Genomic DNA, 17,013 nt, shown 5'->3' with positions numbered 1-17,013 from the left:
ACAACTATACCATTAAAGCATTCTATAATACCTAAGTACAGCCTAAATATGTTGCTGGTAGGTAAACCGTCTATTACTGGCCACCCTCCAATTACTTGCCACCTTATACTAAAAGGGATTCTGGTTAATAATCACAAAATGTAAGTTAATCATCAGAACGATAGATATTTAATTTACTTGAATTGTGTAAATAAATAAATATAATTCTTATTTTAGCCATTTTAGTATAAGGTGGCCAATAATAGACGGTTTACCCTATCTATTTCCTAGCTGCAAAAGTGACCTTATTTGAGGAATATTCTCAAAAAATACTAGAATCAGACCAAGATAAGTTGCCAGCAGTTTTGAAAGCCCGGACGGTGCAAGTGTCAAGTAAACGTCATCATTTCATATAAGTTTGACGTTTAAAATAATCCGTGCACCGTCTGGCTATCAAAACCGCTGCCAACTTATCTTTGGTTTACTTTACAATAATAACTACATAGTCAATGTTCAAAATAATTATATAAAGAGATAGATACTAGCATTATTTGTGTGTAAGCATCTCCTAACATTCACAAACAAAATTCAAATTATATACTCATAGTGAACTTGAACAATACATATTTGCTTATACAAATATATACACTATATGTGAAGTTACATTTTAAAATATCCTTCGGGTTTGAAAATACTGCAATGTAGGTGAAGATTTTGACCCAGACAAAGGACATTCTAATATCTCACATAGTTTTTGATAACAATATTAAACATGATTTTGTTCAGACTGATAATTTAAATTTTGTTACAATATAGAATGGAAAGTATGTTAGTAAATATAAAATATAATAATGGAAAACGAAACATGACTAGTTCGTTACTACAGACATCTACATGCGACATAATATAAAAGTAGCATATTTGAAATATGTATACATACGTAAGCTAAAAAGTTTTATGTTTATGTCATGGTTAGGTACATTATCACACTTAAACATTACATATATGTAGGTATATGTGTCTAAAAATACGCACACTGATAAATACTTTAGGTATTTATACAAATACAACCTCTTTAGTTATAAGAAAGAAAAAATATCTATATGTATATGAGTAGTAATATGGTTACGTTAAAACACGTAGTAACGTAAAAACTACTATTTTTTACTGTGATTCGAAATAAACAAAAGCATGAAAAATATATAAGGAATCATAAGTGATGTAAATAAATGGTTACTTTCAAGCATTAACACAAAATTAACGAAAAAATTCATTTGGACTAAATTATAAAGAATCTGGTCCCTTTTACTCGCAATATAAAATTAATGAGGGTTAACGTACAATTGAGATGGCGATACCAAATCCATAGAGACAAACCAGAGATTACAGACTTTTTTTGTTTCTGGCAGTAAGTATATATTTTTAATCTGTGGGTTTTTCGCATTCTCATCGTCGCGAGCAAAACACAACCTAATCCTCACTGTAATAAGGTTCCAGATAGTTAACTGTGTCGACGGTACCAGTAGTACTGTGGTGTTTATCGCCGACAAAGCAAGGTTAGTGCGAAAGGGAGGAACGCCAAGTAACCATAAGCAAATAATGAGTGGGAGGGAGAGGGGCGGTTGAGGGTTCGATGCTCAGCAGCTGTGCGGCGCGGGCAGCAGCGGCGCGTGCTCGCCTGCCGCGCCACAACAACAACGTTACACGCGCACGGACACGCCCAGCCGCAGCCGATATACACTGCCTGTGCTGCCTAGCCCAACCACGGTACCTCAAAAATCTTATCATATTAAAGGTTTTTAATTAAAAACAGACAATTTTAATAAACGAAAGTGGAGAATCGTACAAACTTTTCCATACAAACGTTATTTCTATTTTATAGATACTTAAATTAGATAAAAGGTATTACAATCAATTTTCATTTGAGGTACCGCTAATTGGCTGTGCAGGGCACTACCTCTCTGCTAGAGAGGGGTATATCTTGTGCCACGTAGATGGCTATATCGCTCCACGTATTGACTCCTCAGTTCGAACTCGGCCGGCAATTGCGTGCTTTCCTTTCGGCGTACAGCTCGATTGCATGTTGTATCATCTCGTATGTTAATAAGATGCAAGAAAGTAAGAACAACATATGTCAGCCAAGTCGAACTTTTAAATTGTCGACCGTTGTCAATACAAGGAATTAAGTATCATGTTTAGTTTTTTCAACTGCCCGATTTTTACGGATAGCGGTCTTAATTCTGACTCGGTTCAGCTCGAACAATGGTTGACAATGAGATGACTAACAATTGGCAACATTTTCTGACCGATGTCCATAAATAATAGTTTGTATATAATGTATATAAACTTTTATTTATTTTATACAATCAACTATTACTTTGTTTGCATATAAACAACTAGTACCTGGGCGACCGAGCTTTGCTCGGTTATAACTATTTATTGTAATATGGTGGTGTATAGGTGATAATCTTAACTACATTTTTTTACTAAATTAAACTTGTCTAAAACAATAAAAAATAAAAAATTATATATAAACTTGAACATATAAAAAAAAAACAAAAGTTAGTCACCGGGCGAGATTCGAACTCGGAACACTCGTTTAGCAGTCCGCGTCTTAACCCGCTGGACCAGACGGACAGTGGCCGGCAACACGAAATTAGCGACCATATTCTGCGTCGAAAGAAAAACGCATGAAAACTCGAAAACACGCGTTTTCTCAAACATAAGACTAATCTAGATAGATTGTATACCCCCAAAAACCCCCATATACCAAATTTCAGCGAAATCGTTAGAGCCGTTTCCGAGATCACAGAAATATATATACATATATATATACAAGAATTGCTCGTTTAAAGGTATAAGATTGCACAATTTTCGCATTGAATTTTTTTTTTTTAATTTATCAATGTTACCAACCGTTGAATCACATTAAATTGAACAAGAGTCAATGCGTAGAACGCGGCTTCACATTTTGGCCCCATGGAAATAACAAAAAAAGCATGAAACGTAGAGGCCAATATGTAAAGCATGACTGGTCGAAGAATATGCATAAAAAGATTAAGAGTAACAAAGATAATTTATTTCTTTGATTATATTTTCTATAATAAAATAAAGGCATATTCATTCGACCAATGTGTGTATTAAGATTAATTTTGGTACGTGAGCATGTCTGCAAAATTACATGGAAAAACAAATCATTAGAATTGTTCATCAAAGTACTAATATAATGGACAGACATACTAAGGTACATTTAACATCCAATTTTACATGACAACATCCAATACAACCAATGATATCCAGATGGTGCTTTAGTACGAGCTTTTTAAATTATTATTCCAAACTACAGCTCAAGCCTACGGCTAGTAATTTTATAAAAAACAAGCATTTACTATTTATTACAAATTAGAAAATGGCCTGGATCATCAAAAAAAATGCTGTGCACTATTGGAAACCATAGACTTAAACTTTTTTTGTTTTGCTCACGGCACAATAATTACTCAGGCAAGCCAGCTAAGTCAGTAATAAAAGACAGCATATTTGAAAAATGTAGGCGCGTACCGATCTTCCATATACATTTTCAATTTTTCGTCTTTTTCTACTGACAAAGTTCGTTTGCCAATATTTGGGACTATAAATGATATTGCCAATTTATTTTTCAAAATTATATTAAACCAGGCCACTCATCCGGCTTCACATGACTAATACTCATGCTAAGATTATACAAAAAAATGTTCGCGTCAGCTTTGCTCATGTCACCATTTAATCAAAAGAAACCTCACAGTGACCAACCCCTCGTACAACCCTTCAGTGCAACCGTCACCCTTTATGAATAGATTATGGACTAGTCGTATTTTAACTATTTTACGATGACACAAAGGGTTAAAGCCCTTCTAACAACTGTTTGATTTATAATATTGCGTTTCAGATTTCACAAACAAGATGCCCCTTGCGCATTAAATATTATCTGAAGCATCTACGTTTCTATAACCACACAGGGGAGTTAAATGTTATTGTTAAAAAAACCTAAATATAAAGTAAGTATCGCTTTTTAGCGATAAGACCGCCTGTTGTTTACCTCTTCTTTATGTGTTGTATTATTTGTACTGTTTCTGTATTGAGGTGTGCAAGAAAGAGTATTTGTATTGTATTGTAAAATTATAGTATTACGGTTAATTCCCACATTGAGTCTGTTTTAAAAACATGCTACGGATGATTTACTTTTATCAATGATGATTCGAATTCTATATACTCGTATTCCGTTATTTATGACAATCGTATTTTCTTATGATAATTTTTGTGTCGATATGTCACTTACACGTTGTCCTAAATTAACCGAAGTGTTAATTTGTATCGTAATAAAATTACGGTTTACGATTTTTTTAAACTAGCGTATTTAACTGGCATTTCTCTGGAATATTAGCCGTTGTTAGAAATATATGAAGACGTCAAGGATTATTCCCAAAAATCCCAGTAAGTAAAAAATAATTAACGTCCTATACATTGTGTCCATTTATGACGAACGCTGCTCCATTAACCCAATACTTCCCAAAATTGCATCTCAAACCAATCCATTATCCAATATAATCTATGAGCAAAACTAACGAGAAACACATTTCCAGCCTGGGTCTATAGTTGATTCCGTATGTTGCATAGACAGTTCCGTTTTATAAAAAAATACTGTCTATGTACACACCATACGGTGCCAACCGAAGACCGAGGCCTAATACAATACGTTGGTCTCCTCAGCGGGAGCCTAACGGCTAAAACCAAGATGGCGTACCTTGCAGCTGCCGGTTGAGCAGCGCGGTGATACCGGGCCCGTCGCCGCTCTTCTTCACGACCAACATGGGCTTGTCCTCGCCCTCCTCAAAACTGTTTGGTAGGTGCCCGTTGCTCACTGCCATCGTTTCGCTCACCTGAAATAGTACGATTTGGTGTTGTAGTTCATTATTGTTGACAGGTGTTAAATAGTTTGTGGATTTAGTATAATGAAATTTCGCAATATTCCCACTCCGAACGCACCCCAATACATACTTCACACATAGCTATAGGTAGCTATAGGTAGGTAGGTATATAGGTTCCAACTATTCGCCAACCAAACTGACTGACCGGGTCCATAAAACTTATTTGCGCTTACGTGGTCATGGCAAGAGTGAGAGAGATAGTGATATGACCTCGGTCCTAGTATAATAGTATGAATTAATTTAGCATAAGTAGACCTTACAGGGCGACGATTTGGTCAAAATCGCAGCAGCTTACTAGGTACCGTTTATGTGGAGAATCTCGGAAGTCTTTTGTCCAGCAGTGGATGTCTTTTGGGTCCTCAAGTTGTAACGTACTCTATGTCAAATACCTTGGAATGGTCTTAAGCATAACTCCATTCCAAGGTCTAGTTCTCCTTTAAAACATGTATCTGTACCTGCATGAGTTTGTGCACGACGTCTCTGCCGAGGATGTGGTCGAATACCGCCTGTAGGAAGGCATCCGACATGATGGAAAGCTTGAGTTTATCTCGGTGCCACACAAGCACTCGGGATTCTTCCATCGCCATTATCGACACCTGAAACGTGATGGAGAGAGGGTTAAGTTCGCCATTTCTGGGCAAATAGAGCTTATTAACACTTTGAACGCCACGCCTATCGTGTGCGGCGCCTCATCGTGAACCTTGTCAAAATTTCGAAAGTCGAAAGTTAATATACGAATTGATCAATTGATCACATGACTTTTCGTTGACATCTGTCATTCCGATACACCTTCTCCTTTTTTTTATAACATTCCTCAAAGAGTTAGCCTATCTTTTAATTGGCCTATTAATTCTCTTACGGCCTGATTCGAAGAAAGATTAAGACATGTTTAAGATATTGGAAAGATCTTTAAAAGATGGATAACTAAACGACATGTCAAAATTGACGTTTATTTCGATTCCGCTGTGATCCCAATAAGATGTATCTACGATATTTCTAACGTCAAAGTGACATTGGTAGCCCGAATCGAGCTGCTTCTGTTAATTATACGACATACAAATATCTAAATGAGAACTTATCTAAACCAGAACAAATCGTTATCGTTACTCATTCTTCGAATCGGGCCGTTACAGCCTTTACATTCAAAGTAAAAAAACCAATGAATAGTTGAATACCCATAAAAATATTGTTTTAAAGAATGTTAAAGAAGAGTGAAAGTAAACGTACCTAACCACTACAGCAGCGGTTCCTAACCTGGGGGTAATTACCCCCGTGGAGGTAAAACTGGTATTTCACGGGAGTAATAAGCTTAATTAAAGATAACAAAGATTAGACCTATAAGAAAGACTATTGATGATTATTGGGAGAAGAGGTAAAATCAGGATCCCTAGTTAGTCTTAGGGGTGACAGGACTGAAAAGGTTAGGAACCACTGCACTACAATCAAGGTAAAATATCTTAGGCAAGGTCAATGTGAGAAAACCGTCTATCAGGTAAGACCGTCTAGACCTGCTCTTGAGTCGCTTTTAATTCTTGCGTTTGTACACATTTCCCAACAAAAAAAATACATGCCGGTTTTGCCCACTTTGAGCTTAGATAATGTTCGTTCCCTTCTTTTAACTGCTAGCTTTTTTAACGTAAAAGTAGGTTCTAACTAAAAACCGTAGTTACCCATTCATACAAAATTCATATTGACGTCACACGGCGTACAAAACCGAAAAGCAAAGCGGCTATGTCCATAAAATAAAATGCCCTCGTTGCATCAATTTCATACCGTAAAGACTACCTATACCATATACATGTGGAAAGTGCACTGGGCGATGTAAATTACCTAGTGAATTTTCTAATAACCTTATGCTCTGATTAACATGGTAAATAGCTGAGCAGTTTAGCGAATTAAAACATCGAATACGTTGTAACAGCGAGACGAAGTTCAGGAAACCCATTTGAACTATAAAAATCTGAATGTAATTTGATAGGTATTGATTTGACAACGACAATAACTATAGGTATCTAGGTCTTACGAAGATTCGAATCGCGACTTTCCTGCGGACATCGCCAAATTGGAGGGCTTTAAATTACATTTTTTTTTATACTACGTCGGTGGCAAACAAGCATACGGCCTGCCTGATGGTAAGCAGTCTCCGTAGCCTATGTACACCTGCAACTCCAGAGGAGTTACAAGTGCGTTGCCGACCCTAACCCCACCCCCCCTCGTTGAGCTCTGGCAACCTTACTCACCGGCAGGAACACAACACTATGAGTAGGGTCAAGTGTTATTTGGCTGCGGTTTTCTGTAAGGTGGAGGTACTTCCCCAGTTGGGCTCTGCTCTAGATCTGGAATGACATCTGCTGTGCTGTGCCCTGCCACACAAGGCCAGATGACATTCACATTGCCCATACCTCTCTTTTGGACGTAGTTTAAGGACATACCCGGGTCCAAAAGTTGTTGTGTCCATATGACAGCCGAATGTTATTTGGTCAACTCTCTATAATCCCCAATCGACATTTCCAATGAAGTTAACTAGGAGCGCACTTTTCATTTTAATAGTTTTTAGTATGGTATTTTGAATGTTTCATAAAAATTGTCAGAAACGCAGTTCAGGTAAATAACATTGTTAGTTCAAATATGAGAAGGTTCGGTCTATAGATTAACGAGTAAGGTTAGAGGGATGAAAAATTAAGCACCTGTCGCGAGGTTTCTGTTCGGGCGAACTACTAGTAAATATCAAATCAAGTTGTGATTTCTAAAGTGTGAATGTGGCTGGTGCTGCGTGGCAAGTTAACCTAGATGTTGCATAATTAATCCAGTGGTAACTGGGGCAGGAAGACATCCTAAGTAGTGTTGTACCTTACCTGGAATATTGCTCATATTTATAAAAAAACATTCACTGTTTTACGAAATATTGCTTATGATTGTGGGAGTAACTTTGTTGATAATATCAATAGAACTTATATAATAAAAAGGGGAAAGATGTATTTTTTTTGTGATTATTGTGTGTATCTATTGTATGTAGTTAGTCTGTAAGGTACGTATTTATGGACCTTATAGATGTCTAAAACGATTCATTTTTGACGACCGGTCAGGACTAGTGGGTAGTGACCTTGTCTATGAAACCGATGGTCCCGGGTTCAAAACCTGGTAAGGGCATTTATTTGTGTGATGAGCACGGATATTTGTTCCTGAGTCATGGGTGCTTTCCATGTATTTAAGTATATAAATTGTTGTCTAAGTACCTCAGATACAACCCTTATTGAGCTTACTGTGGGACTTCATCAATTTGTGTAATTAAATTATGTCCTATAATATTTATTTATGACTTTCATCTCACATTGTAAATACCATAATATAAGAGTTCAAATAATTATTTAGAATAAAATAAAGAAAAACACAATGTATACTAATAAAAGCTTTATTAGGAGGATTATTGAAATACGTTATATTATTTTCATTTTTTTTCCTTAGAGCATAGGATATTCTTGAGAATATTACGGAAATTTTCTCACAGCACATCACTAATCCAAACCTAAGGATTGATGCTAGGATTAAATATGAGGATTCAAGTCGACGTGCCTAAATACCTCAATTATTGTTGCATTTGGAACCTTAATACTCCCTGCATATGGTTGTTGACGATTCTTAGTGACAAATGTTACATTTGAAACAATAGCCTACCGGGATTCCTCTGATTTATCCCGGGATGGATGTGAATGGTTGCAATTACTTACATCTCACTTGACAGCGTAACTAAAACACGTATATTTCGAGAAACTATAATTTTGCCTTGACGCCTTGCTATTACCATCCCAAGCCAAAAAGTTCACCTGATATCTGCCATAATCTTTTACTTCATACCTTTTCACCACACCAAGGCTCTCTTTATTCCTCAAAATCTGATGAGAAAGTTGCATTTTATCTACAAAAGATTACATACATTGCAAGTTAAATAAAAGCTTGTAAAAAGAATGTAAATTGCGTGCATTACCAATAATCGAAGACTACGTTGTAGGGCGGTTGAGCGACGCAATCGCAACCATAACCCACGCAAACGAAAGAGAAAGCGCACGCCCACCACCTTGCTATACCAAAAAGTTACATCTCCCGAGAGATTTCTATAGTAACTAAGTCCTTCTGAATATGGAGTGCATACGAATGTTTTGTTAACGATCGCGGATTAGCATACCGTATGTATAGCTACTGTGTGCAATTAGGTAAGTGTCGGTTGCACCAAACGTGCTTAACGAAGCGATTAACTCAATATTTAAACGCAATCAAACGGACACATGTAGAATTATTTACGTGTATTCGCTCTGTGACGCGGCCTTGGCGGGTATAGGGTGATATTGATATGGGATACATTAACATCTGAAAATTTACAGATGTGTAATTGTATGAACATTGTCTTTTGTCATTAGGTTCTTCGGGCATGTCATGGTATGCGGTTTCCAATGCATGATGTGGAGGAACATATGATTTTAGGCCGAATGAATGACAAACGTGCACGGGGTGGGCCACGTATATGGTCAAACGCTATGAAGAGGACCGTGCAATCCACACGGCTTACGACCGGACAAAATGGAGACAAATCATGTGTGGTCGCAATCCTCAGCAATACGGGAACGAGGAAGAAGAAGAATTTTATGAAGTATAAAGATGTCACAAGGAAGTTCACATTTCTCCCACATAGCTTATTTCCCCCACCACGCACTTCGCAAATAGCCAACGTTTATCGAATAGGGTAGGATAGGGTGGGGTAGGGTCTGCAACGCGAAGGAATATTTTTATTTTAAGGAATATCTCTGGTGTTGCAGGCGTCCATAGGCTACGGTGACTGCTTACCAACAGGCGGGTCGTATGCTTGTTTGCCACTGACGTGGTATTAAAAAAAGAAAACACTCAGAAGTAGGTACTTTACATACGATTTAACCTAAATAAAGACTAACAAAAAAACTTATATTCTTACCCATTACTTGTTCTTCTTACTTTTGTACTTACAGCCATTTGCAATATCTTGCACAATGAAGCGCACAAAAACACAACACACATACAAATTACAGAATGAAATTTGTGCAATACTCGTATGTTATTGGAGTTGATTAAGTCATTGGCCTAAGCAGACATGGACTTTTTCTGCATTTATCTGAGAAAAGATATCCAACATACATTCAAATCTTGCCCTGCTTAAATATTAATGAAGGAAATTGGCCACTCTTGAGTTTCGGGAACAGAAGGGACATTTTCCTCCAATTCCCAAAAGCTAAGAACCTTATTAATGGCTTTGAAGTAAGAAAGTTCGCATTAAACGCTTCTGCTAACTGGCCTATTTTACTCTGCATCAAAATCGTGAATGTTAACTCTCCTATATCCTTAGTTAAAAATAAATTAGGACCTACATCCATTTATGTCTCAAATAAACGATTCAAATAAAGAGCTAAAACTCAGTTTGGCATCCAAATATTAGTTACAATTAGGATAAGCACCGTTTAAACAGCGCAGCTAGCAAACTAAGTTGTTAAGCGGTAACTTTGTTTCAGAATCTAATTTAATTTATTCCACTAGCTCTAGTAGAAGTAAGGAGATTTTATAACATTTTCTAAAACCTATTTCCTAGGAAATTCTCTATTTTGCTGGAGGAAATCACAAATCCGGCGTTAGCACTGCCGCCGCCGCATTTAGCATAGATAAAAGATAACATTCCGTTTTTTAGGTCGGCAAACTGCGCTGCGAAACTACAGGATATTGTTTCGAGTCTTTGACACGATTGACTCTATTGTCATAGAACCTAAATTAAGAAGAATTTAGTACATTGATCCGCCTATTTCTATCTCCATCGCCCGCGCGTAATTATATTGCTGTCCCGCTCGTGTTGCCAGCGCATACTTACGCACCTATAGTTAAAATTACTTAAAATTAGGAGACCCATTCGTTGACGAAGTTTTATCCGTATATTGAATACGCTTAAATTCTTCTTCTGAGTTTTGGTTAAAGCTTCATCAGTTCTCAATTCCTAAATAAAAGAGGAAAATCTAAAAAATAAAGCTAGACACTACATATAAGTATAACAGACACTACTACTACATAAAACTTACACGTGTAAAGATGGCGCACAAATTCTACTAGCCAAACTGTCAATGTCGAACGTACATCTACTTGATTTGACCTTTCAAGGTTTATTCGCAAGTGACTGCCTATGCTAATAAATTGGTAGATATCCTGATCCTGTATTCTGTGTAGGTGCTATATTTCATTAACTACAGGTTACAGACCCAAATTGTGAATAAAGAGTAACAAGTCGAAAACATTTCTTGGGGAGCTAGGGCGTCGTCTGCAGCAAAGAGGCTCCGGCTCCCGCTCCGGGTAGGTCCTGGCGCAGATTTTTTCCATCACGGTTCAACGCGGAAACGCAGCAAGCGCTATGACACCTTAGCGTAGGGACTGATGCTGGGTGGGTGGTTCGAGTAGTTAAATAGGTTTTTAAAATTTATGTTACACGTTTAGTATATAGTATAGTATACCTGGAAATACTCATCGGTGGAGACGCCGAACCACTCGGGTGAGTCGAGGAAGTGGTGCGGGAACACGATGTGCAGCGCCCTCTGGTTCTGCGACACCACCAGTCTGCAAAAAGCGAACGTCTGTTTACTTCTTTATAGGAAATTTCACAACTTACGTGCTAAACTTAGCAGGTTCTAAGGCCCCCAAGACCCACATCTGCCACGAGGATTGTTTTTTTAATACCTCCTGCCTGCGATATTTCCCAACCGATATGACTTTCAAGTCTTCAAACTTTCAAGCCCTCAAGAAAAGAGCGTATTGCCATCTTAAAGTAGCAGCTTAAACATAAATAGGATAAAATAAAATTCCAAGTTGGCAACAATTAAGAGAGTTGGCAGGGTTGCCATGTGTAGTCCACACTCCACAGATAAGACTTATTTAAAAAGAGCTCCATGAATATTGTACAGTGAGCTGCGAAATCGCATGGAGAAATTATAAATGAATTCATTGATACAGTCGCCATGCACTTTTACGACTGATGGTATCTGTGTGAACGAATAAATTAACGATACAACCATAGATTTAGAACCGACAGTCTTGATTTAGCTCTTTATTTCTTGACCGTACTGCCCTTGATAAAAAAAAAAAAAAAAAACATTTAAGTTTAACCGCCTCGTTAAGTAGTCCCTTGAGAGGTTTGAGTGACAGGTTGGCAGGCAACATGTTAGACTTAGGCATGCTTATTTCACATGTTTATCCTTACTAAAACAAAACGTGTACCTGAACTGGTAATACAGACTTGGTTGGAATGCTAAAATTGTGCCATGAAAAATAACTGTTTTTGTAATCATGCATGACAACGCCGGCACAAGGAAGAACTTATTATTTATTTTTTTTAGAAAGCAAACAGCCTTTTACAAATATATCTAAAGTAAATGAACTAAAAATAGGCCTAAAGTTTCCTACGTTACTAAGAAAACTATTACATAGAAATGTAAATTTCGCAATTATAAATTACCGGTTTAGTTGTGTACTACACGCAAGTAAAGTAACAAAACATACAAAGCTATGAAAAAATATGACTGGAACCAAATGGATCAATTTCTAGAAAACAAAAATTTGCCGAACTTTGTTCTTGAACACGGACAAACTATGTACAAAAATATCTATATCGTTAAGAGATTCATTAATTTCATTAAACAAATAACTAGTGCGCCTAAAGAAAGAGTTTTTAGCACACTGTGTGCCACAGGAGGAAATAGAAAATGTGGTTTTACTTTGATCTTAATATAAATTAAGGGTCCTGGGTTCCGAACCAGTACCTGAAGATGACACTAAGATTAACGCTAAGAACAGACAAATAATTAAATTAAAGCTTCCATTCTCATTTCACCTATAAAAGGCGACAAAAGCGTCCCTCCGAAAACTGGATCCGATCAAAACAGCTCCTAAATTCGGCAACAAAATCGGATAAAGGAACCGCTGACTCGCATCACAGCCGACATTTCCATAGTATGAACAGATTTAACGAGAAAAATGCCTGTGACGGCAAGCGAAAAAGGTGTATAAACAAAGTTTAATAAACTCCGTGAGAAGTTGTTAATTAAAATGAGTGCGGACAAAGCGGCGCAGTGCAATTAACAAGTCTTCACATTGGATAAGTCGGCACGTCGCTTGGTGTGCGAATGGAACATCGCTATATACGTGCATAGCGCTGCCTTGTTCACGCACCGGGCGGCGTGCAGATCCGCATCAATGTGATAATCGCATTAGCCGCGCACTCAGGAGTATGACACGTAAGTTGTTGTAATTAATAAGCGTGGTAATTTGAGACATCGACCCGGGCTCAAACTATTTAGTGCATTCGAATTATGAATCGTTCGATTTTTATCGGTAGGATAACTCGTATTCGTATGATGTTGTAACAGATCTCAGTCATCAATATGCACAAGTTTTTTTGATGTTACGTGGCGTTCTATGCAGTCATCAGTATCGACACTAAATAAATAACTGATGACACCCGATCCATAGAGAAATCGGAAAAGCTCTTACCCGCGTCAACTGTCAGCAGCCGGCACAGTGGAGTGGAATATAAAATAGAAGCGTCAAATAATAGCAAGTGCATTATGCTGTTTGTGATACCATTGGACAACATGATTTCAATTAACATGCTTATTAAGTGGATCACCTACTCGTAAATACTCACCAACGCCTACAGTATGTAAAATAAGGGTATTGAAAAAATTTGCAAAGCCTTCAGTCGCAGAAGACGTGTGAGCTCACCATCATATCAATAGAATAATGTCTAACTTAATTTCTTAAACGTAAAACTTTATTACAAAAAAGATATGCCGCGACTTTAGAAGACGCTGGTTCAATCTCAGGCTAGCTCTGAGCAATGATCTTTTTATCTTTGAGCATAGGTCAATTTTACAATGTAGAACACAACATATTAAAGAAGATTAAAACAGCGGTAAACAACATGCAGTCTTTTGCTGAAGTGCGATCTCTTCCAGATAACTTTTGAGTAGTTAAAAATATGAAATAGAGGTATGCAAGGGTAAAAATGAAAAGTTAGTAGTTACACTCAAACTTTGACAGTAGAAAAAGGCGCGCAATTCAAATTTTCTATGGGACCTTTCAACCCATCGCGCGTATATGACAAAGTGGATGTGCCAAAACTTAATCAGGTTCAGTTTTTTTTTCAATTTCATGTTTATAGTCTCTTTTTGGTAACAAGTGTTTCATTAGGTTCTCTATAAAAAAAGTATTTATTGATATCATTTGGGTAAAGTCGGTAAATGTGAAGACATTATACAATTAAAAAGTGTCACGGAAATTCCGGCCTCTGCGTATATGACATCTATAATTTTCAGTTTAGTGAAGATCAAAATAAAAATATGACAATTACGTTCGCGAACCGATACCAAATATGGACTCCAACCTTTAAATTGGGAGATGCTAGGCGTAAGGAGGAAACTCGGAACGCGGTAAAAATGAAACATGATCAAAGGAAAATTCAATTACAACTTAGATGTATAAAGTTCGAATAGGAAATTAGAATTACAAATGTAATGTTAGATCGATCATATTTCAAGTATCTATTCAGTATCAAAATTTTGAAAAAGGAGGATAATAAATATATGTATAAACGGAAAGTTACTATAGCTTCACATAAAGTACATACCTATTATGCCAATAACAAGGAGAACCGAATCAGAGCAAGATTCAAGATCGCATCCTTTGGATGAAGGGATCTTAACCGTTTTTTTTTTATTTCGTAGTTCTAATGTCTGAATCGAAGTACTGTTAAATTAATTTATCTAATTCTGGTTATAAGCAGTTAGATTTTTTTAAAGATGCCCGTATTTAGGAAACCTTCGGACACTGAAAAGTTCCATCTATATCCGTAATGTCAATCTGCCTCGCTTGGCTGCCAGCCGTTTTCCGGCGCAAAGCCATTAAAATTATAAAATACATGATAATAGCGGATGTCCAGTACGAGCTGCGGTTTAACCCCAGGTCACAAGTCCAGCTTATCTGCTCGAACACCGTGACAGCATTAAATATATTGTAGCCGTTATAGTTACCGTCCGAATATCACATATGGCAAAGCTACTCTGGCCAATATTAAGTCGCGTTAGATGCTTTCAAATCGAATTTAAAGATAATCATATAGATTGTTAGCATCACAATCCTAGTACCATACACACATATTGAACATAAACTGATACTAGCAATGCTTAGGTATTTCAAGAGCGGTTAAAAAGTTCCTTGTTGAGTTTAGTAAATAGTGTAAAATGCATAGTAACTTTAATGCATGTTCCAAAAAATACCAACTATATAAACGCAAATATTTAAGCGTGGTAGATATTGCAAATGATCATAGTTACCATAACATTGTTAAATCGGACTTTGATACTTACATTGCCATATCTCATTACATACATTGTAAGTCTAACAACATTATTTGATTCCTGACTATTGGAAGTTCTATCGTATCAGATAATAGGAATCAACGCTCGAAGTTGAATAGTCTTAAGTGGAAACTGATAATTACCTGGGATATTCTTCTCCCTGCTTTTCCGTTGTCATATGTATATGTACCTACTCCTATTTTATGAAATAGATTGTTTCCCAAACAAATGAGACGAAAAATATGCCAGCAGGATGAAAAGCACCATAGAGCAAGTTATGTTGTCCACGACCCTCAGACATGAGGATTCTACTTAGAAGAAGAAGGAAACAAATAACACTAGACATGAAGAGTGCGTTGCAAACGTTGCAGTATCCAAGTACGAAAGGTTATCAAGGTAGGTACTTGCAATTTCTCGTCATAATGATAACGATAACCTATTCTGCTAATGACATCATCCTAGGCATCAATTAGATCACACTAGTATTTCTAGACTACATCGATTTTTTTTTTTTCAAATAAAATAAGGAGTATACCCAACATAAAAACTGTTTAACATATTTAATTGCACAATCGTTTCAGAGAATGCGGCACTGCCAGGAAAATAGTGCAATTTTATGCATCGAATGAACCAATTAAAGGAAAAAGGGTTATAAAAAGAGGTGCAAAATAATAGCAGACACTGGCGCAGTCTTATCGGTGGTAGTACGTTATATTTCAAGACCTAAATGTGTCACGTTTACACAAATGTCTCCTCCGTGCCGTGGTATGCCAAAACATTTTAGAAGTGTTAATATTTAGACTGCAACACAATTGACCAAATTACTGCATAGTGAGGCATTTCTCTCTAACTGGAATGTCTCTGCCTAAGACACACATTTGTGACTTATTTCCATACATTGCTGGATTGGTCTCAGACTTATTTGCCAGCTTGTACTAATACTAACACGATTTAGAATCTAAAACAATAAATAAATCAGTCTGGTTAAAAGATCTCATACGCATAAAATAGACCAGCTGCAGCATTTTTACGATCAGGAGCACTAAGTTAGTACAGCAATCTATAGTTTTCCGCACTAAAACCTTAGGAAATGTAAGATAAATTAACTTGAACCCAGTTTAATCTTCGAGATAACATTGAAGTGCTCTGACTAGAGTTGCGACTGCAAAGAATAATTCGTATTCGCACGATATTTTTGTTTTCCGAATATAAATATTATAATAATATATACTTTTCAACATAACCCTGGCACATATTTATTTTTATATAACATATCACTTCTGGTACTTATTTCTTCAGGATTTTAACAACCTGTTTTTATCATTCAGTTATGACTGTAAGCAATATAATCCATTATCTCAGCTTCTAATAAGAAGCAAAAGTTTATCGCTAGTTCCATGCAAATTTCGCCGCGTTACGAACGTATAACCTCGGTAGTTCGCTTATAACAGTTTACTCCTAAATCTGCAATGTTTAAGATGACAAACTGTCTATATTCGAACTGTAAGTAAACCCTTTCGTAGGCCCAAATGTTCATTGATCTATTAAAAATAAGCTGGCAACTCTCATTCACCTTCATTATGGTGTTTTTAAGGTTCTCCTCAAAATCGACGCATAGATCGTGGGCGCGTCGAAAGTTATTCAAAGTCAAATGTCAT

The 17,013-nt window shown here is 36.8% G+C and overlaps 1 protein-coding gene across 2 annotated transcripts in view; it reads right to left on the bottom strand.

Annotated features, from left to right (window-relative positions):
* LOC133522641 (blood vessel epicardial substance-like) overlaps nucleotides 1-17,013 on the bottom strand; it is an 82,706-nt gene that overhangs the window by 5,723 nt on the left and 59,970 nt on the right. The window contains exons 3-6 of one of the 2 annotated variants that reach the window (XM_061858022.1): nucleotides 11,459-11,561; nucleotides 5,399-5,539; nucleotides 4,760-4,895; nucleotides 643-1,657 (exon numbers count right to left, since the gene is read on the bottom strand). In XM_061858022.1, the coding sequence (XP_061714006.1) occupies nucleotides 1,617-1,657; nucleotides 4,760-4,895; nucleotides 5,399-5,539; nucleotides 11,459-11,561 (421 nt within the window). In that variant the 3' untranslated portion in view covers nucleotides 643-1,616. Of the gene's footprint in view, nucleotides 1-642; nucleotides 1,658-4,759; nucleotides 4,896-5,398; nucleotides 5,540-11,458; nucleotides 11,562-17,013 lie in introns of those variants that run through there. The other variant, XM_061858021.1, reaches the window with a different exon arrangement.

The sequence above is a fragment of the Cydia pomonella genome, chromosome 11 (genome assembly GCF_033807575.1).
Source record: "Cydia pomonella isolate Wapato2018A chromosome 11, ilCydPomo1, whole genome shotgun sequence".
NCBI classification, from domain to species: Eukaryota; Metazoa; Arthropoda; class Insecta; order Lepidoptera; family Tortricidae; genus Cydia; species Cydia pomonella.
Note: the sequence above shows the minus strand (reverse complement) of the source record. Positions and strands in the feature narration are given on the sequence as shown.